General features: G+C 36.6%; 2 protein-coding genes and 1 pseudogene across 4 annotated transcripts in view; 1 reads left to right on the top strand and 2 right to left on the bottom strand.

The window, feature by feature from the left end:
• RSPH10B (radial spoke head 10 homolog B) overlaps nucleotides 1–21,973 on the bottom strand; it is a 53,040-nt gene extending 31,067 nt beyond the window's left edge. Inside the window, exons 1-10 of one of the 2 annotated variants that reach the window (XM_020965305.2) lie at nucleotides 21,946–21,973; nucleotides 18,124–18,459; nucleotides 17,448–17,523; nucleotides 14,330–14,398; nucleotides 10,958–11,131; nucleotides 8,259–8,344; nucleotides 4,349–4,469; nucleotides 3,550–3,726; nucleotides 2,160–2,301; nucleotides 1,812–1,933 (exon numbers count right to left, since the gene is read on the bottom strand). In XM_020965305.2, coding sequence (XP_020820964.2) covers nucleotides 1,812–1,933; nucleotides 2,160–2,301; nucleotides 3,550–3,726; nucleotides 4,349–4,469; nucleotides 8,259–8,344; nucleotides 10,958–11,131; nucleotides 14,330–14,398; nucleotides 17,448–17,523; nucleotides 18,124–18,365 — 1,209 coding nt within the window. In that variant the 5' untranslated portion in view covers nucleotides 18,366–18,459; nucleotides 21,946–21,973. The other variant, XM_020965304.2, reaches the window with a different exon arrangement.
• Nucleotides 8,610–9,139, top strand: LOC110193453 (nuclear transport factor 2 pseudogene; annotated as a pseudogene).
• A 1,801-nt stretch (nucleotides 21,974–23,774) lies between the features above and the next one.
• PMS2 (PMS1 homolog 2, mismatch repair system component) overlaps nucleotides 23,775–25,667 on the bottom strand; it is a 34,493-nt gene continuing 32,600 nt past the window's right edge. For both annotated transcript variants that reach the window (XM_020965284.2, XM_020965285.2), the window contains one exon: nucleotides 23,775–24,340. In XM_020965284.2, the coding sequence (XP_020820943.1) occupies nucleotides 24,197–24,340 (144 nt within the window). In that variant the 3' untranslated portion in view covers nucleotides 23,775–24,196. The remainder of the gene's footprint in view (nucleotides 24,341–25,667) is intronic.

The raw sequence follows: 25,667 nt of genomic DNA, 5'->3' as shown, positions 1-25,667 counted from the left end.
TACCATTATGTATTTTATATCTAAAGATGGCAAGGTTAATTTAGGTCAGAAATTTAGATGTACTATATAAGGCAAAGATGTAAAAAGTCACCTATGCCTTCACTTTCCTCCACTCACTTCTCAACCCTTTGCAATATGATCTGCAATTTCACCACTCAATTGAAAATGCTCTCTCCAAGTTTACTATTGATCTCTGAACTGCTGAATCCAATGGCTTTTTCTCAGTCCTCACTCGATCACTTTAACTTTCAAAATAGGGGCAATGGAAAGAAGTTACAGAGGCTGGTTTCAGTTCAAAATATGGAAAAACATGATGGCTACAGTCATGCCAGCTCAAGCTGCAGATAACTAGCCCCCAGCGCAGTCAATCCAGGACATACCATCTCAGCAAAGAGTGGCTTTTAATATTACAGCCAAATAAAGAGCTACTCAGATGGTGAAAATTCAGAAAGATCCAATGGAGCCTCCAAAATTCAAAATCAATAAGAAAATGCTGAAAAATTAATAAGAAAAAGTTGAAATGCACAATGTGTAACCTCAAGCAATGAGCTGCTGTGGCCTTCTGGGGCTCAGAGTTGTCCTTACACATCATGGCCAACAGGAAGGAAAAAGTGAGTTCCTCCCCTGCAGCTTTTTATATTCAACCTCAGTTCCTGCTCTGCAGCGAATCAAAAGGCCCCTCTCCAGCATGCAATAAGAGGAAAGAGGGAAAACTGTGAAGTGGCCTTCCATGCCATCCTATCACATGCTACCAGAAGCAGGCTTGCCAAACCCCTCCATGAATGACCATTCACAAGGTCCAGGGGCTGAGCAGTCATTGCTCAGTCCCCAATTACAGGGGCAATGACTGATAGCCCCTAAACCACAAAGAGATAGTTGTATTTTTAGAAGAGAAGGCTTAGTGACTTAAATCTTCATATGGTGAAATTTCAGGCAGCTATAAGGAAGTACAGTGAAAACATACAAGCAAAAGGAAGAAAATATCCTGGACTATCCTGCCATGTAGTGAGGCCAGCCTTGTCTCTGAGTTAGCCCCTCTTCTCCTCCCCCATCCCCACCAACATGGTTTCTGCTTTCAAAACTTCTTTCCCACATGGAAACCAAAATTCTCTAAAAGCTCTGAGCATATTTCACAATGGTTCCCATGCCCCCTAACAGGAGACCTGATATTAAGAAGAGGAAAACAGGATGGAACAAGCACAAATAAGGACTCCTTAAGTTCCCAGAAGGAACTAATGACTAACACTGAAATGTCAATAAACGGATAGGATCTCTTTCTTCTCTGACAAGGGCAACAAAAGCTTTGAGACCCCATAAGGAGGAACTGACCAAAGAAGATATGGGAGACATCTAAGAAACTTTGCTTAGGTCACTATTTCACTCTGACTGTGGTCAGGTCCATGTGCACAATCGGGTTGGTCTTGTCAATTTAGTCAAAACATCAGTTAACCCAGATAAAGAGTTTGACTGATTTGAAAAACTGAATTGACCAGATGCTTGCAAATACTAAGTACTTCATAAACATTTGTTGACTTAAATTGAAATGTTGCATAGGCCATTATAAAGACTGATCTTGTAGATATGGCATCTAAGAATTGAGAATCGGTCTTGATGAACTGGAAAATTTCAAGGGTATTCAGGCATATTCTGGTATGGTTAATCTCGATGGCATCCAGATTGATATTTTGCGGTTTTTTAATAGCAAATTTTCAAGAAAGCATTTTTCATAACAATGAAGAATCACAATAACTATATAATTCAAATAGGAAAAAAAGCTTATGAACATGGTTATGTAACATATAATATTTTACCTGTTTCTTTTCCTCAGGTCTGTCTTTTTGAGGGTACACATCTAACAACAAAGTCAGATCAAGTTCAATGCTTGATCCTAACACAGAATTGCTTTCACTGCCATCAAGTTTTCTGATAATCTCTGCCAAATAAAAAAATAAATATGTTATGCTTTCTGAAAAGTAATATAAAATATTTTAAAGTGTTCTTATTTGTGATGGAACCTTGGACAAGTGAGTGCAAGTGATTTAGATGAAGTCAGTTATTAAGAAAAGCATTGCTCCCTTGACCTATTACATGTATATTGGCAGATACACATTTAGGTGCCAATTGATTTTTTTTTCCCATTGACATTTTATGATTCTTACCAGCACTACATGTAGGTTCTGGGCAAGCACTTTCATCGACGGAGTCACTTTCTGCATCAATCTGAAACAGTGGAAACTCTGCTATGTGGTCATTGGCAAACTGTCCTTCATAAATACGTCCATTTTTGAATGTTAACCTGCCCTACAAAGAAAAGAAATAGCTTTTTTCATTCTTAAGTAAGTTTAATCAAGAAAATATTGATGACTGTGTAAAGGTATTTTTCAAGTGTGTTCTAAGGTGTAATAGTTTATAATGTAGCTGCTTCAACTTTTAATTTAGTTTTAATTTAGGGTGACAGTATCTTACATGTTGAGATTGAAGGATGTTTATTTTTCATATATTCAAGTTCAATGCCATTTAATCTGTGGTTAATTAGTCCAACTGGATAAAACATGGTACAAAAGCCAGGGGCTCTATAGTTAATTTTGTTCTACCATACCCACGTGCCCAACACAGACCAAATACATGGGGCTATGTCAATCAGTTTGTCAATAAGCATTTATTAAGTGCTTACTGTGTTGCTAAGCATTGTGCTAAGTTCTGTGGATACAAGAAAGGCAAAAGAAAGTCCCTACTCTCAAAGAGCTCACAGTCTAATGAAGGAGACAACGTACAAAAACTATGTATAAACAACTTATACACATTGGAAATAATCAACATAGGGAAGGCATTAGTATTAGAGGGAATCAGGAAAGGCTTCCCTTAGAAGGTAGGATTTTAGCTGATACTTGAAGGAAGCCAGGAGGTGAAGATGAGGAGAGAAAGCATTCCAGGAATAGGGGACAATCAATGAAAATTCCCACAGATGAGAATGGACTTTCTTGTAAGATGATATAAGAACATATGGAGGGATCAACTTAATAATATCACCACTACTAGGATTACGGAGCTTAAAAGGATTTTAGCATTGGATTAGAAAGGATTTTAGCATTGGATGAGAATGGAAAACTCTTCTAGTCTATACTCTCTAGAGAAGAGGAAATTGAGACCCTAAAAGATTGGTTAAGTGACTTGCCCATGTTTAAAAAGTTATCAGTGGCACAGCCAGAGTTAAAGCACTCATTCCAGAGTCCCAGGCCATTGGTCTTTCTACCACACCATCCATGACGCCTCTCCAAATAACCACAAAGCATAAAGTACAATTGCTGTACACTAAGGAAAGCACATAGTTTTTTAAGTAGGATGTAAACTGGAATCACATGATTAAGTGGCATTCATTCTTTCAAAATATTAAGTTGATAAGTTCTTTTTATATATTTGAAAACATCTTTTAAGCAATAACTTCTCATGTCAAGTGGATATAGTTTAATACTTGGAGGCAAATGCTATATCTATTATTATGTTTCAAATGTCTTGTTTTTAAAATGTGATTTTCACCAGTCTACTTACAAAACCATGCTTCTTATTGGAAACCCATTCTCCATCATACATTGCACCACTGGCATAGAAAAACTTGCCACGACCATGACGATCTCCATTTACAAAATCTCCTACATATTCGTTTCTCAAAGGATACTGAGAGCCAGGGATTCTCTTTAGAAACCAAGTGTGTGTACCAAAACCATTCTAAAAATAAAGAAAATGATTAGCAGGAATTTTCAAAGAGGTCATTTTTTTTTTATCCCACAATTAGATATCAAAAATTTTTGGAACCAGGTCTGCTATTGGTAGAGGAAGCTACCTCTACCAGTGAAGATCAATAACTGCTTTGCATCTTGTGGTCTTGGCAAGGCCCCTGGGGCACTAAAAAGTTTGGTGATTTGTCCAAGGTCACTAAACTAGTATTTGTAATAGGTAGGACTTGAATTCAGCTCTTCATGACCCTGAAGCTAGTGCCCTTTCCACTCTGCCACAATTCATCTCTACCAAACAAATGCGGAAACTCATCTTGGATAAATATTGCCAGGGCTTAGTTAAAAACCTGGATGTAAGGTGTCAGATCCTGGACTCAGGAAAAGATTCACATGACAACGGTTCTAGGGATGCTCAGGGAAGTCAGCCTGCATTCACACTGGTTTTTTAGGACATTAATAATGATGCTAAGTTCTTATATAAGCCCTTATAGAGAACATAGGAACAATGAGTATTAACGATGGCAGACTCTAACCTCAGAACGGGACCTTGGGTATGCCACCATATGCTAAGTTTTGACAACATATACATTGGCTAAATTTAATTAGTGTAGTACCTGGATGCCTTTCACCCACTGACCAGTATACTCTTCATTAGTTGTCAGCCATCTCATCCTTCCCTCACCATGGCGCATGTTGTCTTCCCACTGACCTTCATAAATATTTCCAGATGTGTAACTAGGCAAAAATAATCAGATTTTTGAAAGACATCAAGGTATTGTCACATACACTCCTGCAAAAACCTTACTCAAGTGCAGGGGTTCTTAAACTTTCTTGTGTCCTGGACGCCTTTGGCAGTATGGGGAAGCCTATGGATTACTTTTCAGAATAATGTTTTTTAAGGCATAAAATAAAAATACATTGGATTACAAAGAAAACCAACTATGTTGAAATACAGTTGTCAAACATTAAAAACAAACAACCCGCGAGGCATCTATTCATAGATCCCTTGCAGAACTTCCCAAAGTAGGTGATACTGCCCCTGAGGAGCACTGAGCTGATAGGTAGGGACAATAGTGGCCTCGGGTGTGATTGGGACGCATTAAATAAAAATAAGGGGGCGGTGGAAGCATGAAGAAAGAAGAGAGTTTTGAAAAACTGTTCATACATGTTTCATCTGCTGTGTAACAGAGTTAAAGTCATAGTGATTACATTATTTTCCAAATAAACACACAAAATGCAAATTATGACCAATCAGTGGTCAAATCTGCCTACAGGTTTTAACAAGCAAGTGTTGTCAGGTGACTGTGTTGTGCATTATCGGGAAGTCCAGCACGCATCGGCAAGAATATGTGCCTGTAATGACTTGTTTACAATACGCTACCATACGGTTACATGACACAATGTTGTGTCATCAAAATTTCAATGCGGGAACCCCCCCCCAACAAATTTATAATAAATTATTAAATTTAAGACGTGTTATTATTTTTAAAAAATTTATATACTTTTGAAATGACAATTTTTTTTTAAAAACTGTTAAAGGGTTAAAGAAAGTAGATTTCCAGGAGGGACACTAAGCAATTGTTTTAAAGGGGGCAAAATGAATTTGGGAACCTCTTCCTTAGAGGTCTGTGGACTGCAAGTTAAGAACTCCTGCTCTCTAGTGTCTCATCGTGGTATAGATGTGACCCTGGGTTTAGAAGTTATGCCAATAGATTACAAGCTTTTGTAGGCCCTGCCAAGTTGAAATGGACAGTCATTTAAAAACTTCCTTAGCTAAGATCAGAGAGGTTTGTCATTGGCTATTTGTTGATGGATTTTTTTTTTTGCCATATTGGCCACAAATTCATGAAAACTTCTCAATTAATATGGAGAAGAACTGCAATACTTTTGCACCAGTGAAGGGACTACCCATATTGATAAAACTGCACATTTTAAAATACTAAAGTCCAAACTGAAGTTGTAAGTATGCACATAAGATAAATATTTGCATCTAAGTCTTTCTTCTCAACCTGTTCCACCCCACTGCCATCTAAGAATTCCAACACTTCGAAGATCTATTTATATATCTAAATTGAGTATATAGACATGTAAATACAATAAAATGCCAGCCATCTTGGAGACCAGAATATTTCACTTTGTTAAGGAATATGATAAGGTAACAAAGTGATAAGGAAAAAAAAGCTCTAACCAAATTTAAACCGATATACACAATACTGCTTAAAAATAGTTAAGATTTTACATGGATAAAAATATACATCTTAACATTTAGAATACAGCTTCTCTCTGCTTCATAGATTCAGCCTAAAATCAAGTAAATTTTCAGAGAACATGCAAATAATCAAAGGCATCTGTGACCGACATACAGAAGATAGGCTGTTCTTACACATAACCAACTGAAATATAACAATTACAACAACATTAATAGATTGATTAGTTGGTATAAACTACTAGATAGTTCAATAGATAATTGGGGGAAACCAGGGGTATAAGCTTACTCTATTGCCAGGATTTTTAGGAAAACTGTAGAGCAATTTGGCAGAAAATAGGTTTAGATCAACAACTTATACCATATACCATGATAAGCACTTGATCCCACAGTTCTGCAGGAAGCCTTAGTTCTGCCAGTTCTGGACAAATATTGTACAACCAGGGTAACAATGGTGTCATTGCTTGGAGCCCTCAGGGAAGAATTCATCAAATAGAGTATGAAATGGAAGCAATTAAACAAGGCGCAGCTACCCTTGAGACTGAAACAAAAAAAAAATGTATCCTGTGCTGGTTGCTTTAAAGACAGCACAACTAAACTGGCAGCTTATTAGAAAAAAAAACTTCTACATGTTGACAACTACATTGGAATCTTATTGGGGGGGCTCACTGCTGATGTTAGGCGCAGAGTTATGTGCCTGGAGTGTCTGGATTTCAGGTTTGTGTTTGACAGGCCTCTTCCAATTGTCTTGCCCAATATCTCTAACAGGAAGCAAGACTCAGATACCAGCACAGCATTATGAATGTATCCCATATGATGAGAGAATGAAAGCATTGCTCAGTGAAGCAATGTGGGTCCTCATATTCCATTACTATACTACTGATGACAGGTAGGATGCTATAATAGAAAGAAAATAGTATTTGAAAACAAAAGACCTGGGTTCAAAACCCACTTATACCACTACCTGTGTGACTTTAGACAAGTCACTTAACCTCTTTAGTTCTCAGTTACCATATGTGAAAATGAGGGAGTTGTTACATGGGCTCTAACCCTTTCAGTGCTAAATCTATGATACTACAAATCTAAGAAGTTGTGAATTATTTCAACCATTCTATAAAGCAAGAAAAGTTATTAAACCATTCACATCTTTTGACCCAGTGATACCATTACTTAAGAGCAAGAAAGGTTCCCATGTACCTAGAAACATTTATAGCAGCCTTTCTTGTAGTAGTAAAGAGCTGGAACAAAGTATGATAGTTATCAATTGGAAAATAGCTAGAGAAATTGTGATATGAATTTATTATCGTAATATGAATATAATGAAAATGAGAGTTTAAAAAAAACATGGGAAGACTTGAACAAATTAATTAAAAGAAGGGAAAGCAAAACAAGGAAGTCTTCAATAGAGTAAGTGAAAAGATCACACAAGAGAACAGAATTGAGATCAAATAAAATGAACAACATTGGCTTCAGATAATTGATATTAAAATACAAGTTCTTCTGTTAAGGAAGAGGAAATCTTAAGTGTGGAATGTTATATGCTTCATTGTGCACAATTACTATATCTAACACTTTCATTTAACTTGGTTTTTGGTTGGTTGCAAGGGAAGGTCGCATAGGTTAAGAGTGTTTTGGGTAAGTGACTCAGCAAAACTTTTTTTTTCTTTTTTCATTAGGCAATTGGGCTTAAGTGACTTGCCCAGGGTCACACAGCTAGCAAGTGTCAACTGTTTGGTCTGAGGCCAAATTTGAACTCAGGTCCTCCCGGCTTCATGGCTGGCGGTCTATCCAATGTGCCACCTAGCTGCCCCTCAAAACTTTTTTTTAAGGATGCCTCACAGAATAAAAAAAGTAAACTTTGTAAACTTTATAGTTAAAAATATAGTGAAACAGAAAGATTATGGAGCAGAGTCAGAAGACCTAGGCTTAAGTTCTGGTCCCAAAATTCACTGTGTGATATTGGGCAAATCATTCTCTATGGTTCCTATTTTTCAGCTCTTGAATGGATTGGATAACCTTCCTCACAGAGTTACTATGAGAATCAATTGAGAAAAAATGCAAGAAATCCTTGTATCCATAAAGTGCTGCTTACATGTAAACCATTTTTATTAATGTGGTATTTTCTGTAGAGGTCAGGAGAATATTTTTTTTTATCACTACTAGAGAAAACACCAAGGGTCTATGCAAATATCCAACTCTGTCTATATAAAAAAACACTTGATCTCTGGCATTTCTGCATGTAAATATGACTTACTTTGCTTTATGTAAATAGCCTCCTTTTCACTCATACTTAAAATCATAGAAAAGTTTATACATACCATCTTATGCCCCATCCTTTTTTGATATTGTAGACCCAATCTCCTTCATACCAAGAGGTACCATCTTGGTTGTAATAAATGGAGCCCTAAGATAAATATTAGGATTTTAAAAAATCAAATTTTCACGCTACACAATTCCTTTTCTCCTTTGAATCAAAATGCACAAGTATACTAACTCCTACACATCTCTAAGTGGTATAATATATATGAAAAGTCAAAGTTATATTTAAATCTGACCCAATCATTCTGCATTGTAGCTTTATCATCAAGAAGATAGTGACAAGTTACGGCTGCCACCGGTGCTGCCATCGTGCCAGCCCACTGGTTTCTGACACTGGGCGAGGATCCAAAATGGGTGACAAGCCAATTTGGGAGCAGATTAGCTCCAGCTTTGTTCAACATTACTACCAGTTACTTGATGATGACAGAACTCAATCGGGACAATATACATTGATGCATCTTGCTTTCTGTGGGAAGCATTTCCAAAGCAAAACAACCATCGTGGAGCAATTGTCTAGCTTTCTTTTTCAGAAAACACACCCAGCATCACGGCACAGAAGCAGCAGCCCACTCCTGAGAGCTGTGGACTCTGACTGTGAAACAGCTAAAGGCTGATGAAGACCTCATTATGGGATTTCACCAGATTATTTCTATTAAGGAATATCAACAATGCTTGGATCTGCAGCAATGCTATATTCAGGCTATCACTGAGACCCCTCTTCCCAAGGCACCCATGCTATTTTCTTCTTCCTCTTTCTCTTCTTGATATTCACACTCTTTTCTCCACTCCTCTACAAAGGAGCCTGCCAAGCTGCAGTGGGTGGAACCCGTGGTGGCGGCCTCACTATTTGAGTATATTGTACATAATGTTTGGAAGTTAGACTAGTTAGACCTGACAAAAGCTCCTGTTATACCGGCATATGCCTTAGACTAATGCAAAAATTTGCATGTTATTTATTTTTTTTGGTGAGGCATTCAGGGTTAAGTGATTTGCTCAGGGTCACACAGCTAGTAAGTGTCATGCGTCTGAGGTCAGATTTGAGATCAGGTCCTCCTGACTCCAAGGCGGGAGCTTTATCCACTATGCCACCTAGCTGCCCCATGCATGTCATTTTTTTTAACATATTGACAAATTGCTCTAGTAACAGAAATTAAGGAGAAAACAGAAGCTGTGTGTGAAGTCCTGATACTAAGTTGTTCAGATGTTCCAATGCATCATTATGCAATAAAACCATAAAAAAAGTATTTAAAAAGATAGTGACAGTAGTATCTGTCCTATTAACCACATAGAGACACCAAAAAGATCAAACAGATAATGTCTATAAAAGCTCCTTGATATAACAGTACCATGTTAAGGCATAATACCTATTTCTAGTACCTTTTTCTGTAGCCATGATTAAAATATATACCAAAAGGAATTGTTTTGCTCTCATTATGTAAATCAGGGATTCTTAACCTCTTTTGTGCTGTGGACCACTCTGGGAACATGGTGAAGTCTTTTCTGAGAATAATTTTTTAAAAGCATAAAATAAAATACAAAGGATTACAAAGGAAATCAATTATATTGAAATACAGCTATTAAAGTAATTTTTAAAAGCAAGTTTACATGGGCAGCTAGGTGGTACAGTGGATAGAGTGCCAGCCCTGGAGTCAGAAGGACCTGAGTTCAAATATGATTCCAGACACTTGGCATTTACTAGCTGTGTGACCCTGGGCAAGTCATTTGACCCCGATTACTTCCCCAAAAAAGGGAAAAAAGCAGCAAAGACCTCATGATAAGAAGGCTTTATCTAAATTGAATGTTAACAAGAATGTATAATTACCCTTCACCTATCCAGCACCACTGAGAAATGAATTTTTTATATACTTGAATTTTTCAGATAAATGTATCTTTTTAAGCATTAAAATGTGTTTTATTTGAACTATTTTGGTTAAAATCTTTCTAAAATGTATTACATCTTTGCCTTCTTTACCTATTCTGAACATGATTTAACCTCTTTGTTGACTCAAGGTCATTGTATTATACTGCACCCTTAATTATTGTATTGCACTGGTAAATAGTGACGTCTTTAGGGAAGTATGTAGAGTGATTTGTCCATATGTTAAATGACCTAAGACTAAAATGTTATATTAATTGTAGTCAGCTAGTAATTCAATCTCAGATTGCAGAAAGATGTAAACTCCTTCAGGGAAGGGATTATGTTTGCTTCTTTGCATCCCTTTAGCACAGTACTTGGCACATAGTATATGCTTAATAAGTGCTTCTTGATAAATTATCTTTGTATGCTCAGTGAGTAGCACAGTGCCCTGCACACAGTAGGTACATAATGAATAGAAAATTGTTTTTTCCTGATAACAGAAAAATTATAATTAGGCCAAGTCTCTTCAAGTAAAATAAAGAAGGTGGAGTTATTTATCCAGATAATTCTAATAAAAACTTTTCGTTAGCCTAAATTGCGCTTAGATTATGCAAAGCTATTCACATAACTAGTTTAATTGTTTCACCTAAATGGAATTTACTAATCTTGTACCAGTACGTACCAGTATCTGAACTGAGTCAAAATGAAACAATGACTAACTTCCCCTGAGTTTTGTCACTCCTCTTCCCCCTTCTTATGATTAGGGGACAAAGAGGGAGCAGTTCTATTCATTCAAAGATAGGAATCCTCAATATATTTATTTTTTAAAGAATAACATACCTTTCCATGCCTCTTGCCATGACACCATTGGCCAATGTAAGATATTGGTTGGATGCTGCATTTGAACATTCCAAATCCATGTCTTATTCCATTTGTCACTTCTCCTTCATATGTGCTACCATCAGGCCACGTGTAAGTACCATGATACATAGGTATGTTCTTAACAAAGTCTCCCTAAATGATAATATTAATAAAATTGAAACAAATTCTATAGAGTCATTGAAAGAAAATGTAAATGGAAGATATTCTGGTCAGAAAATTAAACCTATTATAATACCATGGTCTCTTTTTTGTTGTTGTTTAGTCATTTTCAGTCATGTCTGACTCTTTGTTTTCTTGGCAAAGATAATGGAGTGGTTCACCATTTCCTTCTCCAGCTCATTTTACAGATGAGGAAACTGAGGCAAACAGGATTTAAGTGACTTGGCCAGGGTCAAACAGCTAGTAAATGTCGAGGTCAGATTTTGAACACAAGTCTTCCTGATTCCAGGCCCAGCACTCTATCTATTGTCCAGGCTAGTCCGTAGTCCTCTCTCTATTCTCCTTTCTTTCCCTCAATGAAACTGGTCAAACTCAACAATCCTCACCTGCCCAATTCTCCCTATTGCCTCTCTTGTTCATCTACCATTGTCTGGCTCCACCACAGCATATTTTCATAAGGTCTATGGTACCCTGAACTTCTCTTAGAAACTGCTTGTTCATATCTTTTGACCACCAGGGAACTGCGGAATTATTTGGGGAACAACTTAATCTTACATATTTGAATCAGCACCCTATATATCTTGGATCATCAGACTTTTGTCAGAATTTTCTGTAAAGATTCTTCCTAAGTAAGTGTTTCCCTTCTACTTTTAGATGCATTATTGTGCTTGTACAGAAATTTCAGTTTTATGTAATCAAAATTGTCCATTTACCTTCTATGATCATCTCCATCCATTGCTTTCCTTATTCATAGCTATGAAAAGCACAGACTTCCATTCTCTTCTAATTTATTTATGATATGATCCTTTATATCTAATTGAAGGTAGCTAGCTGAAATTTTTTGTAATATATGATGTAAGATGTTGGTCCAAACCGAATTTCTTCCAGACTGCTTTCCCACCTTCCAGGGAGTTTTTTTTTTTATACAGTGAGTCTTTATCCCCATAGTTGGTGTCCTTGGGATTATTAACACTATGCTGCTATGTTAATTGGCTTATGGATCCTCTGTACCTAATCTGTTCCACTGATCGACTTTTTAATTTTTTTACCAGCACCAAATAGTTTTGATGACTACAGTTTTGAAGTATAGCTTGATATTTGATATTGCTAGCCCCTCTTCTTTCCCACTCTTTTTTTAGTATTTCCCCCCAGATTCTTGACCTTTTGTTTTTCCAGATGAATTTTGATATTATTTTTTATAATTTTCTAAAGAAATCTTGCATAGTTTGTATGACACTAAATCTATAAGTTAAATTAGGTAGCATTGTCATTTTTATTATATTTTCATGGTCTAACTAGGGACAAAGAACATCACTTCATTGTTTAAATTTTTTTAATTTGAGTAAAGAGTGTTTTGTAGTTGTATTCACATAATTCCTGTGTGTGTCTTGGTAGGTAGACTCCCACATATTTCATAATTCTGTAGAATTTTGAATGGATTTGAGTTGGCCAGTTCTTTATTCACTATGTCCCATTGCTTCTCTCTTACGTTTATAGTTTTCCTAATACTGAAACAACAAAACATTCCTGAAATAAATTGAACCTGGTCATAAAGAATAATATTTTTAATTGGTGCTATAAGTTCTTTTGGGGCAGGTAGGCCACACAGTGAATAGAATGCTGGGCCTGAAGTCAGCAAGACATCTTCCTGAGTTCAAATCTGGCCTTGGACATTTACTAGCTGTGTGATCCTGGGCAAGACCCTGTTTGTCTCAGTTTCTTCATCTGTAAAATGAGCTGGAGAAGGAAATGGTAAACCACTCCAGTATCTTTGCCTAGAAAACCCCAAATGGGGTCACAAAGAGTCAGACAAGACTGAAATGACCGAACAACAACAATATAGCCTCTTTGCTAACATTTTACACAATATATTAGAATCATTGCTCCCTAGGGATATTGATTATAGCAGGAGTTCTTAACTTGGGCTCTGGGAATTTATTTTTTAAAATATTTTGATAATTAATTCAATAATTAATTAGTTCAATGTAATTGATCTCCTTTGTAATCCTATGTATTTTATTTTATGAATTTAAAAACATTATCACAAGAAGAGGTCCATAGGCTTCACCAGGCTGCCAAAGAAGTCCATGACACAAAAAACATTAAGAACCCTTGATCTATAGTTTCTTTTCTCTACTTTGTTTTCCCCTAGTTTAGGTATAAAGCCCATAGAAGAAATTTTTTTCAGAAAAGGAATTTAGTAGGCTCTAGTCTTTCCCTATTTTTTCAAATAACTTATGTACTACCATGATTAATTTCTCTTTGAATGTTGATAAAATTCATTAGTAAATCTATCTGATCTTAGATTTTTTTCTATTAAGAGTTCAATTATGGCTTGTTCAACATCATTTTCTGATATTGAATTACTTATATTCTCTTATTTTTTGTGTTGCTATTCTGTGTGTTTTATATTTTTGTAAATATTCATCTACTTATCAGTTTTGTTAGTATACAGGAAATAATTTGTATAATTTCCTTTATTTGCTCTGCATTTGTTGTAAACCCTCCTTTCTAATTTTTTTCTTGTCAATTTGATTTTCCTCTTTTTATAAGATTAGCTCATTGTCCATCTTTTTTTGTGTGTTTTTCCAAAAAGCTACTAACTTTATATATCAATTCAATGGCTTATTTTTACTTTCAATTCTGTTGCTATATTTGATTTTTGTATTTAGTTTTTTTATTTGTTGCTTTTCTGGTTTTTTTAGTTGCATGCCTAATTTACTGATCTGTCCTTTCTCCTTTTTGTTGCTAAAAGTGTCTAGAGATAGATGTTTACCTCAAGAGATTAGAAATAGGATCTAGAACTAGAAGGATCTATCAAAGCTCCTAATTTTATAGATAGACAGAAGTTCAACAAGATTAGGTAACTTTCCCAAGGTCATATGAGACCCAAATATCAAAGTTAAGATTTGAACTCAGTTCCTCTGCCTCCTAATCAACTATTTGTTCCGTTATAGAGCATTGGAATTGGGCTCTAGTTCTCTACCACATGTCAGTTTTGTGGTCCTGAGTTACCCTCCTCTCTCTGCTACTTTCTTTATCTACAAAAACATTTTCCTTCATGTAAAAAAGTACTCTTGAATCTTCATAAATTTCAGGTTAAAAATGCAGAAATATTTTTGACATGATACTAAGAAAAATGCAATTCAAGATCATAACTATCTGTTTTACCTCATATTTTAATCCATCAGCCCAGATATAAGTCCCTTGTCCATGCATGAGTCCTTCTGAAAACATACCCTTCAAAATGGAAAAACAAAGAAATCTTATTACCTAGTTTTCTTGTTTTAAGCTACAACTCTGCTCTGTAGGTTTAGTTTTTATAATGTTAAACATTTTCCCTTTCCTAATCATCCCATGATTTCAATATTTCAAAAACTTCTAAAGTTTGGAAGCTTGAATTTGTAAATTTTTGTGTTTGTAAAATTTAACCACCAAAAAAATTTTCCTCCCTCCCCCTCCCCCCACTTATTACATAAATTAGAAGTAGCTCAGAAAAGTGAGGGGGAGAGGGAGACAGAAATGAGAAAATGGGTCTATATAACTTCATAAATCTAATTTCTTTTTTGTTACTTAAAATAATTTTGAACCCATCATCATAAACCTGTGGACAAAACTAAACAAAAGAAAACTTGTATACGTATCTGTAATTCTATATTTATCACAGTAACCAAAGGTTAAAAAGAAAGTTCTTGAGGGAGTACGAGCGATCCTTCTCCTCAAGCCAGCTGGTCTCCTTGGTCCAGGACTGGCCTCTAAGCTCGTTCACAGTGTTCTGGTTGTCAGAGAAGATCGGTTGGAATTCCAGCCCTGCCCTTTGGTGAGTGTGCCTAAAACTTAATGGGATGAGGCAAGCACTAGCCTCACAGAGCGCTGCAGCACAGGAAGAGCAAAGACGCGCTCTCCACACTAGGATCAGAAGCAGAGCGGCCGTGGTGGTCAGACAAAACCATTCTTCCAGAAAAAGGCCAAGACCACTAAGAAGATCATGCTGAAGCTCAAATGTGTGTGAAGCCCAACCGCAGGGATGGTGGCCAATAAGAGATATTAGTATTTTTAACTGGGAGGAGATGAGAATAGGGCCAAGGGACTAAGTTCTGAGTTTCATTTTTTATTTTTCTTAATAAAGGGGAAAAAAGCATTAAATTACATTCTTTGCTTTCACATTTGCTGTTTTGGAAAGCAAAAGGCTTCAGTTGACCATGCCCCATACTATATAAAGCTTTTCTCATGCAGCAAAAGTGTTGTAATTTTAATCAGTCACTTCACCAGATTTGTATGTTTTTCTCTAACGATTCTTGTTACTCAGAAAGTTCACCTGGTTTGGGGGGTGGGTGGAACCTTGGCTATTAGTACTGTGTTTAAATTACAGCTTGGGTCCCCAAGACAAACTGTGGGTGGGGAATTAGGAATACAAAATGTCATAAAGGTGAGCCCCCACATGTAGGAAGGCCCACCAGTGGCAAGGGCTGTCTGTTGTTTTACTCAAAGGGAAGCCTAGCCTCTTTTCCCCCGACCCTTTTGATAAGGGATACTTAAATACCTGCCAGGAGGGGAAGCAGGAAGTTGGGGCCAATGTTACTCTGCTCTCCTCAGAGAGAGGGGGTACCAGCTAGAATTATATCCTTCTGCTCTTCCTGACTCCGAGTCCAGCATTCTATCCACTATTTCTCAATGACAAGTAAATAAAAGGATTGCTATAGGAGCCCAACTGAGATTATACCTCTCCTTTAGAAGAATCCACCTTCTCATAAGAATTTTCAGTGCTTCAGTAACAAAATTCCCTTGGATAGAATCCAAGATGGACCTAATTCTTATTATTTCTACTTCTGCTATACAGCCAACAGGGAAATTCTAGGGTATATAGTATAGTTGTTACTATGATGCTAGCAAATATGGGAGGACTGATTGTAAATTTGAGCTGGTGATTTGCATGATGTTACTATAAAGTAGTGAAACATTATCTATGAAGCATTTGGAAGTCTGATTACTGTATAATCAATGAATATATTCAGAAATGCAAATCTTATGTGCAAAACTATCACGTTATTCTCCTCTTGATTAGAATTTTGCACATCAGGTTAAGACTGATAAATAACAACTGTCATGTTGTACAGAACAGTATTCTAGTAACTAAAAAGTATCAAAGTAAAAAGAAAAAAAAATGTAACCTAACGAAAAGAGAAATGGAATACAGTGCTTCTATTCTCATGACGTGAATTTCAAAAAACTAAGCAACAAAGGTATTCTCTAAATTTCCCACAAAGATCTAAGTGATGAGAGGCACATATCATACAGAAATTGGGATACAAGAGTATTAAATAGATCAGAATTAACTGTTTTGTTTGGTTTTGATTCCAAATTCAGTAGTATTAATTAAAGTTTAAAAACTAATAACTATTAATGAATAAAGATCCTCCCTATTTTAACACACATTCTTTTTCATTTTGAAAGATCCAAATGAATCTGCAGTCACCCATTTGAACATATGTTTAGGAAATCAGTCACAGTTAAATTTAAATGATCAAGCTCAAATGCCTGTAGTCATTAAATCATGTGTCAAACATTACCATTTTTTGTTTTAGACTTTAAGATTTATTTCAAAGATATCTCCTATTTCTTATTTCTCCATGGTTTCTGAAATACCTCCCACAAACTCTTACCAAATATTCAACCTTTTAATCCTCTAATACGTACCATGAATATTAGTAGGAAAATTGGCTGGAAAAGCTCAAATAACATTGTATACAGCTGAACACATACAAACCATGTAACCAGCTCCAACTTTACAGTTTAAGCTACAGCAATTAAATACATAAAGGAGAGACATCGGTAAGCAACTCTGGGATCTGTAAGAGACAATCATTTCCTTAGCATCCCTGTAACTGACATATTCTGTAGGCGCTTTATAAGAAGGCAGACTTCTCTACCTTGTTTACAGAATATTAATGCAATGCTATTTATATCAGGGCACAAAGCTCTGATAATAGGCAAAGTGATAAACTATACATTGTTGAGTAACATTCAAGAATAATTAAGAAAGAAAAAAAACAATTTAAAATCCAAAGTACTATATTGGTTCCATGAAGCTGTTATTTTGTCTTTGAATACACATGCAAAGTTCCTATTGATTTTAAATCAGTGTGAAGTGCAACCAGTGTATTTCTGGGAATCAGTTACTTAACTGATTTAGAAAACACTTAGTACTTACCTTGTTAAAAAGGCAAGTCTGGTAAGCATTGCACTCTAGTTCCCCCCAAATGGATATAACTCAAAATTCACAACTCACTCTATATTCACCACCTCCCTCAAAGTGGGCCACACCTTCTCCCTCATACAGTCCACGGACTTTTTCACCTTCATAGCTGCAAAGAAATAGAGCTTAACATGACAAAGAATATAAGCAAACAGAAATGACATAGATTTTAAAAACATGCAGTTAGTACTAAGTATCAACGATGAAAATTAGTACCTATCAAAAATGATTCATTCCGTAAGTGAGTTTTGCTACGTAAATGTAACTACCTAACTAGGAAATGCTGATAATCAGAACAGCCCCTTAAGTCACTTATTGTTGAAATGCCTCTTCCTTTCTCTGTATTTCCACTGACAACACTCCATGTCACACCCAGATTACTGTACCAGATCAAATGGTCTCCTTCCCTACTCCAAGTCATCTTGAACAGTATTTCCTAATTAATCTTCCTAAAATAACACTTTCGTTAGGTTGCTCTTTTCCTTATGAACTTAGGTTCCTACTGTCCCCCCACCACACTAATTTCTACTTCTATGACTTTGGTCATGTTGTACTCCTTTCATTCTCCCCTTTCTCTTCTCGCCTCTTACACATCTAAATCCTGAGTGTAAGACCCAGCTTACATTGATCTCTGACATCAATTTGGAGTATTAACCTGTGATCTAGTGTGGGATACTTGCTATAGATAGCCCACTGGAGCTAAAGTCACCTTAAAACAATCAGTTTGGTGAGAATAGGCTCTTCATAATATTGAGGTATCTCTACTTGTACTTCTTCTGGCTTCTCTTCTTTGATTGGCAGAACTTCAGGCTCTGGAGTGACAGGAATTATCTCCTGCTTTGAAGCATTGGTCTCTTGTTTGGATGTATCAACGGGTTGGTCAGACAGAGGAGAAGGAGACCGGGCAGCTTTTTCTGCCTTTTTATCTGCTTTTTTCTTTTCTTTTGCCATTGTCTCTGAATGGCCTTTAAAATTTTAACTTGTAGAACAAATGTGTTTTTTTGGCTGAAAGTTGATGGTACTTTGGCGCACTAATGAATTTTACCTGGAAAACATTAAATGTTTCACAATTCATTGAAATATTAACTTCTCCTCTAAATTAGACTTTCAGCTTTAATATATAGGGCATCATCTAACTATCATCACCATTATTGTTGTCATTGTTGTCATCATCATTTTCATTCTCCTAAAAATTATCTAAAAGTTAATCCAAACTTCTGGGTATTTTAACACCTTCAGAGGGAGAGAACACTCTTATATTATGAATGTGAAGGTTATAGTATTATAAATGAATGAATGAAAAATTACTTTTTAAGGGCTTACTGTATGCAAAGTGGGAGTAGCTAGGTGGTACAGTGGATAAAGCAAAGGGCCTGGAGTCAGGAAGATCTGAGTTCAAATCCAGCCTCAGACACTTACTAACTATATGACTCTAGGCAAGTCACTTAAACTCCAATTGCCTCAGTTCCTCATCTGTAAAATGGGGACATATTGAAGAAGGAAACGGCAAACCACTTAGTATCTTTACCAAGAAAACCCCATGGACAAAGTCCTTGGACAGAGTTGGACATGACTGAACAAGTGAACAACAAAAATGTGCAAAGCAAAGACAGTCTCTACTCTCAAGTTCACATCCTAAAAGGAAGACAACATATGCAGGAATGTTTGTGTAATATATGTGTGTGTATGTGTTGTGTGAGTGTTATTATATATGTAATATATGTAGCACACACAAATATATACTGTATATATAATATATAAACACATGTGTAATCATGTATTATATATGCACATAATATACAATAATGTGTATATATATATATCATACACAATAATATAGAAGATATAAGATATAATAATGTATATATAATAGACACTATCACATGTATATTATATATGTATATACAATATATAGGCAGCTAGGTGGCACAGTGAATAGAGTGCCAGTCTTGGAGTCAGAAAGACTTGAATTAAAATCTGGTCTAGACACTTATTAGCTGTGTGACCCTGGGCAAGCCACTTAACCCTGTTTGCCTCAGTTTCCTTATCTGTACAATGAGCTGGAGAAATAAATAGCAAACCACTCCAGTATCTTTGCCAAAAAAACCCCACTGGGGTCACAAAGAGTTGGGCACAACTGAAAAAGACTAAACAAACAATATAATACACAGACACTCTCACCATACATACATATTCATACGTAATACAGATGCCATCACACACATATATATGTGTATTATACATTGCATAGGCACACACTCTTACATATGTTGTCTTCCTTTTAGAATGTGAATTTGAGAATTAGGTACTGTTTTTGCTTTGTGCATAGTAAGCTCTTAATAAGTGCTTTTTAATTCATTCATTCATACTATAGCCTTCAAATTAATAGGATAAGGGCATTCTCTCCCTCTGAAGGTGTTGAAATGCCCATCCGTGTGTGTGTGTGTGTGTGTGTGTGTACACATATATACACACACACATATGCATATGTATATATACATACACTCATTTATATATAGATACACAAACTTTTGTAGAAATATGTGTAAATGGAAACATGAATTTTAAGGTTAAAACAGGAAGACTAGCTAATGTTTCACTGAGCAGTGAATAATCATGTGGACAAGAGATTAAGTTCGTTCTGTTTGCTTCAGAGGGCAGATTCAGAAACAAAAGATGTAGGCTTCAAATTTATTCTTGGTGTCAAGAAAAACTTACTAATAATTAAAGCTGTCTAATTTTCTGTGGGGCAGCTAGGTGGCGCAATGAGAGAATGCTAGGCCTGGATGTCAGGAAGACTCTTCAAGTTAAGTTTAAATCTGTTATCTTCGCCAAAAAAAAAAACCTCAAATGGAATCACAAAGAATTGGACATGACTGAAAAACAGACTGAATTGAACTTTTTGTGATAGCAAAGAACTGGAAGTGAAGTAAATGATTCTAAACTGGGTTAACAAATTGTGGTAAATTAATGTACTAGGTTGTATTATTGCTCCATAAAATAAAAAAAAATTTTAAAAAAATATGAAAAAGCATATGACTTATTTCATGGTGAAGGGGAACCAGCAAACAGAGCCATATATACAATTACAGCAACAACAGGATAAGGGAGTGGTGCAGGGTGGAGGGTGAGGTGGGGATTGGACAATGAGGGCTTAGTCCTGGAAGCATGTGGGTTAGAACAACAAAAAACCCTAAAACTGAATAACAAACATGTAATTATAATGATCTGTACTTAACTCCAGAGAAAAGATAAGAAAATGTAACTTCTCTTCCTTTTAAGAAATAGGTGATTTTGGTGTAGAATGTTGCATATGCTCTTACAGACTCTGCTGATGTGTTTAGTTTTGCCGAACTGCTTTTCCCCCCCTATTATTATTCTTACAAGGGATGGTTTACTGTTTAAGGGAAAAGGAAGAAATATATCCAGAAATTAAGGTGATATAAAGCTGTTTCAAAAATACCCTGGCAGAGTTATATGAAGAGTGAAGTAAGCAGAACCAGATGAATTTGTAGTAACATCATAAAGGCAAACAACTTTGAAAGATTTAAGAACTCTAATCAATGTAATGACCAACCACCATTGCAAAAGATGATGTTGTCCACTTCCTGACAGTGAAGCACCTAGGTGGAGCAGTTCATAGAGAGTGCACACTTCCTAGACTCAGGAAGTCCTAAGTTTAAATCCAGTCTCAAATATTTACCAGTTGTGTGACCCCGGGAAAGTCCCTTTACTTCTGTCTGCCTCAGTTTCCTCATTTGTAAAATAACTGCACCTACCTCCCAAGGTGGTTGTGAAGAGAAAATGAGATATTTGCAATACATGCTATATAAATGCTAGCTGCTATTATTATTATCATTATTATGGACTCTGTGCAGAATGAGAGGCACATTTTTGGACTTGGCCAATGTGGGAATTTGTTTTGCTTGATTATGGATATTTGTTACAAGGTTTTTTGTTTTGTTTTGTTTTTCCTTTTTTTTCCCCATTAAGACGAGAGGTGTATGGGAGAAAAAACAAGTTTGCTACTGAAGAAAATTAAATCATTTTAATATACCTAAATATAAGAAAAATTGTAAATGGCAGCAATTATTTTTAAAAGCAAAAATATGCAATTAGATTTATCTAGATAGTTGTATGTGCTGCCTCTCCCTCACTTGGAGGTCTTCCACGAGAGGGTGGATGACCACTTGACCCGGACGTCATAGGGAAGCCCGAGTGCCTTCTGGCATGGGTTGGGTTGGATATGTGGTCTCTCTGCTCCCTTCAAATTCCAGGAGTGGACGGAGGATGTGCGTCTGCGCAGCCGTACAATGCAGTGCCAGAGGGCCCACAAGCATGGGGAATGTTCAATCTACCCGGCGGCCCTCCTCGTCCTGCTCTCACCCCCCAGACCTAGTCCACCTGCCTCTCCTAAAGCCTCATTGTCTCTCGGCCCTGGAAGTGGCATGGCGAATAACAATACCATTTTAAGTCCATTGGCGAAACAATCCCGGGGAACCAGGCTGGGGACTAAGGTTCTAGGAATTACCTCCCGGCTGGTGCAGCGTCCTGGAGACAGTGCCGTCTCTAGGAAACCGTTGTTAAGGGGCCACAACGCTCTTAACGGGACTGCCCGTCACTTCTGAAGGGACTCTTAAAGGGACCCTTTCCTTAGTAAGAGGATCTTAAATGGACCACCCTTTTTAATAAAAGGCTTTTAAAGGAACTGCCTCCTTTAATAAGGAGTTCTTAAAAGAGGGCTTAAAGGTGTTGCCTTCAATTGCCATCCTCCCTAGCTAGCTTTTAACTTGTAGAAAGCTGTCCGAGGTCTTAGAAAAAGCTCTAAATTTTCCCTAGAGTTTGGAATGGTGGAAATTGGTGTCAGCATTAATTTGATGTAGGGTCGATACCATTAAAAAGAGATTTGATTTCCAGGTAACTATTTTTCAAAAGATATTTTCATATTTTTTGCAAGACTTAAGATTTTATCAGTACCGTGAGCTCCCTATACCAATACAGATCAGCCCTTGCCCTGAAACTTAGTCTTAAGAGTTGCCTAGGAGTGTGGAGAGGAACGATTATGTGCCTTCCTTATTCCAAGGACAGTCTGATCCTACACCACTCTGACACTCAATAATAAACCATGCCAAAATTTGCCCATCTCTAAAGAAATGTTTCTACCCTTTTGATTTCCAAACATTTTATACATTCAGCTGAGAAAATAAATTCATGAATTGCCTTATTGAAAAGGCTTAAAGAGTTCACTCATTTTTTATCAAATAAAGCCAGCATACACTGATCCAGATGTAAAGAGAGAAGAAAGTTTTGTTTCCGCAAGCAAAACTTTTTTCTTGGAAAAAAGGAAAAATGACTGCTTTTGTTGAGTTGGCAATGCCCTAATGTGCAACTTTTATCTAAGCCACTGTGAGGCAGGCACTACTAGGTTGAGACTCAGAAGACCTGGCTTTGAGTCAGGCAATGTAACATCCCTCTGAAGCCATAGTAAGCCATTAACCTCTCAGAACTTCTTTCTGAATTTGTAAACTGGAATATGCTACTACCTATATTATCTACCTTGAACTTTCTTTTTTAAGGCAATTGGGGTTAAGTGACTTGCCCAGGTCACACAGTGTCAAGTGCTTGGTCTGAGATTGGATTTGAACTCAGGTCCTCCTGACTCCAGGGCTGGTGCTCTATCCACTGAGTCACCTAGCTGTCCCTCTACCTTGAACTTTTTAAAGCATCAAATTAGATAACTTATGGAAGCACCTTGTAATTGTAAAGTGGCATATAAATTTAATTCATTATTATTGGCATTGTGGTCCCAGGAACAGGAAGGCTATGGCCCAAAGGGGAAATTTCCAGTATTGCTGGCAGCAGTATATTGCAAGCAGAATTACTATTTGGTATTGGTGGGCCCAGTGACAGAAAAACCCATGGCCCAAAAAGGAAATTTCCAATATTTCTGGCAGCAACATATTCTGTTAGTAGTATAAGGACTTTAATGAATACTGTGGTATGGATGGAAAAAAATATTCACTTTATTATTGTTGGCAGTATATTCTACATATTTCACAAGATCTGTTAGCTTTGTACGAATTCTTTAAAGGAAAATAATTGTAAAATTAAAAAATATAAGCAGCTAGCAATTCTGTGATGATCTAAGATGAATGAGGAGGTTCTGTAGTGGATTTTCCCCTCTTTATCTGCTAGCCACTTTGAAGGCTACCCAATCTATTCATTTTTATTTTCATTCTACTAAAGTTCAAATCAGATGAGATCTGTATTTGCATTAACACTGTGGAACCATGATTAAAAATTTCTAGAATTTTAATATCAAGGAAATAAAAATGTATCATAATGGAGTTAACAGGAAAATTCAAAGTGTTAATTTTTTATTTCATTCAGCTAGGAGACCTATTCTTACAGTAAACCATAATTCCAAAGTTCTTGAAATTTACATTAGTTTAGACAGTAATGCTTAAAGTACAAACTAAATATATTTTCCGTGAAGAATGTGTGAATTCAAGCCTTATATAACTTCTAAAGCATGCTCTTTATTTCTCAAAATATGTTCCTGGCTGTACATATATATTTTTTTAAAAATCAGTAAGAACAAGAAATTTCACAAGCAGAGTTAAATATAAAGACAAATTTTAAATATACATGGAAAATAATGTAGCACACTGACTTTTAAAACAAAAAAAAGGTTACTTAAATTTTTGCTTTCAAAATTGGGAAAATACATGATAAAATCTGCAATTCTACAAAATAAGAATAATTTTATGCACAATTATTCATTAGTCTTGAGAAATTATGTTTAAGCTAGCTATGTGCCTCATAGTTGGCCTTCCATGGGGGCAATTCCAGGGATGTTCAATCTCACCCATGTGAGTGATCAGTTTCTTCATTTCATTCTTGTTAAGAGCAGTTCCAATCATAACCTGAGTTCAAAACACACACAAAAAGTTTTAATGATATTTTTCTTTTCCCTGGGAATACCAGCTTTCTAAAAGTAGCCTTTTCCCCTACTAAAACACTAGGAAAAAAACATTATCAATCAATAAGCATTTATTAAGCCCCTACAATGTTCCAGGCATTGTGAGAAGTGCTGAAGATACAGAGAAAGGCAAAACCAACCCCTGCCACCAAGGAAGTTCACACTCTAATAAGGGACACAAATATACATATAGAAATATACATAGAGATTGGATTGGAACTGCACCTATGATTTCACTGACATAGGGAAGTCCTGGATGAGAATCATTTTCTCCATATCACAGACTAGGAAAAAGAAGCAAGTGAGGGATGATGTCAAAGGGTTTTGAAATAAAGAGGTAAGAAAAGGGAGTTGGTAATAAATAATCGCAACTTTAACAAGGTAACAAAATCTTCTCAGTTTAGAGTCTTGGAGAGGGAAGGATAGGATGCTTATGCAGAAAAGCAGTTTGAAATAGCTTCTGTGGGAAGTAAGACAGGGAATTAGGGAGGAAGAAAGGATTACCAATTCATAAGCAGATGATCAACTGAACCACTATGAAAAAAGTCTAAGCGTCATCCCTGTGTTTGTTGATAATCACCAAAGCTCTAACGATGCCCTTCCATTTACTGTGCACACAGCACACCCCAATAAAACTGCTCTGATCTGCTTTGGAATCTTGCCATCGGACCTGCCACTGCTTGCCTCTCTTTATGAAGAATGACCCCCTGCACCAGGACCTTCAGACACCTTGGTATCTCTTTTCCTTTGCTGCTCCTCTTTTCCACTCTGGGACTCATTCTGGGATGGAGCTGCTTGGATTGGAGAGGAAGTCAACCCTCACCTCTGTCCTCTGTACCTAGCTGGTCCTGGACCATGCTTCAACACATCTAGATATCTACCAGGATGCCAGGACCTAGTGAGCATGGGCATCTCACCATATGCTGTGCTGCAGCATTTATATATGCTCCTGCACCCTCCCCTGAACTGTGTTTTCTCTGTCTTGATTGGGAAACAATAATCAAATCAATATTAGCCTGGATTATGGACAACCTACTGCCCTATGTCTCTACTTATTATCCCTCTGACTATCTAGATTAAAAGCTCCCTTCCCTGGCTACCACTTCCCAAATATATATATATATATATATATATATGTAAGTGATGCAACAGAAAGAGTACTGGGTCTGAAGTTAGGAAGACTTGAGTTTAAATCCGGTCTCAAGCACCTACTAGCTGTGTGACTCTGGGCAAGTCACCTAAACCTCTGTTTGCCTTAGTTTCCTTAACGC

This window comes from Phascolarctos cinereus, unplaced genomic scaffold (genome assembly GCF_003287225.1).
Source record: "Phascolarctos cinereus isolate Bilbo 61053 unplaced genomic scaffold, phaCin_HiC Scaffold_4;HRSCAF=312, whole genome shotgun sequence".
Taxonomy (NCBI): Eukaryota; Metazoa; Chordata; class Mammalia; order Diprotodontia; family Phascolarctidae; genus Phascolarctos; species Phascolarctos cinereus.
This window is presented reverse-complemented; position numbering and strand designations above follow the sequence as displayed.